Source organism: Rhagoletis zephyria, unplaced genomic scaffold (genome assembly GCF_001687245.7).
Source record: "Rhagoletis zephyria isolate East Lansing unplaced genomic scaffold, Rhagoletis_zephyria_1.1 Rzeph_scaffold_64183, whole genome shotgun sequence".
NCBI lineage: Eukaryota > Metazoa > Arthropoda > Insecta > Diptera > Tephritidae > Rhagoletis > Rhagoletis zephyria.
This window is the reverse complement of record NW_016221234.1, coordinates 1-1,493: the sequence shown is the minus strand read 5'-3', so window position 1 is coordinate 1,493 and position 1,493 is coordinate 1. Positions and strand designations below refer to the sequence as shown.

The 1,493-nt window shown below is 39.4% G+C and overlaps 1 protein-coding gene across 1 annotated transcript; it reads left to right on the top strand.

Annotated features, from left to right (window-relative positions):
• Window positions 1–749: 749 nt before the first annotated feature.
• LOC108356736 (putative nuclease HARBI1) lies at window positions 750–1,079 on the top strand (the record flags this gene model as incomplete). Its single annotated transcript, XM_017607836.1, has 2 exons — window positions 750–898; window positions 958–1,079. Coding segments are annotated over exons 1-2 (241 nt in total), but the record flags the coding sequence as incomplete, so codon positions are not given.
• Between the last annotated feature and the right edge of the window lie 414 nt (window positions 1,080–1,493).

The following is a 1,493-nucleotide window of genomic DNA, read 5'->3' as shown; positions in this document are numbered from 1 at the left end:
TTTTATTTTTTTTTATTTGAGATTTGGAGCCCTACTGCATTTGTTCCATTGAAAATTCCAATACTGAAGTATGTGGCACTTACCACCGATTTTTGGCATCTTTCTGTTGGGTAAGTTGGCTATTTTCTTCCATATAAAAGAGAAGAAAATGCGCAACGCCGAATTCGGAAAACACATTGAAAATATGTGCACACCTGAGTTTTGATTTTTTAGTAGCCACTTAGGTTAAGCTTGTGTTGCGGTTTTTGGCAAAAATGTCGTTTAAAAACTGACAATACTCACCGCGATGACAATTGATATAAAAATGACAATTGCAGCTTTTTGGTATTCGCAGCAAAATTCAAAACTCGAATCATGCCAATTGTCATTTTTATTGTCAAGACCTATTTGGCAGGTGACAAGGCAAAAACATATGTTTGTGTTGACATAAAAAGTGCGACGATTTAATAAATTTCTGAAAAAAATATAAAATAATTTCAATGGCAGAACAAATTTTAGTTATTTGCGCAGCCGTGCTTGTGGAAGACGAGCAAAAGCTTGAAAGGAAGCAAGTTTTGAGGGAGCTCAGGGACGACAGCGACCCGTTTTCGATGCAGGAGATAGTTTTTTATCCAAAATTTTCGCTTCCTAAATCACTTTGTATTGAACTAATGCATTAATTGGAGCTACGCGACCCTCAGAAGTCCGCCATCCCTTTTCTAATAAGATTTTTGGGGAGCCTGTATTTCTACGCGCATGGTTCATACCAGAAGTGTGCAGGAAACAACTTCCAAATTGCGATGAGCCACCCGTCGGTGTCGCGCGCCATTCATCACATCTCAACGCTAATAATGGAAGTTAAGGGCGGCGAAATAAGGGTCCCCAAAACTTCAAATGAGGTCTTGGAAGTTAAAAAGGGGTAATAAATAGAATTTTTAAAAAAGGTAAATTAAATTTATGTTATATCATTACTTTCAGCTTTTATACGGCATTTAAGATTAAGGGAACGATAGGTGCTGTTGACTGCACGCACATAGGCATAGTCGCTCCATCATCAACAGACCCAAGTAACCCTCTATGCATGAACATGAACCGGAAAGGTTNAATTTCAAAGCAATGACAATTCTGTAAGAAATCGGATACATTATTATACAATTTTCTTTCCCAATAGGTATGTGATCATCGTTTGCTGTTCACGGCTATAAATGCAAGATTTCCTGGATCCTGCCACGACTCTGGTATTTGGACTACATCCCCAACACGCCTTCATCTTCTAAGAACACATAGAAGCCAGTGCGATAATTGGTTGTTAGGGGACCAGGGTTACCCACTGGAACCATGGCTTCTAACTCCAGTGGCAGAGCCATCGAATGCAAAAGAAGTGACATTCAACACCCTACACGCAAAGGCTCGAAATTGAGTAGAAAGAGCTTTCGGTGTTCTGAAATCAAGATTTCGGTGCTTTGCAAAGCACCGTATTTTGCATTATTCCCATGAGAGAGCCGGGAATATTA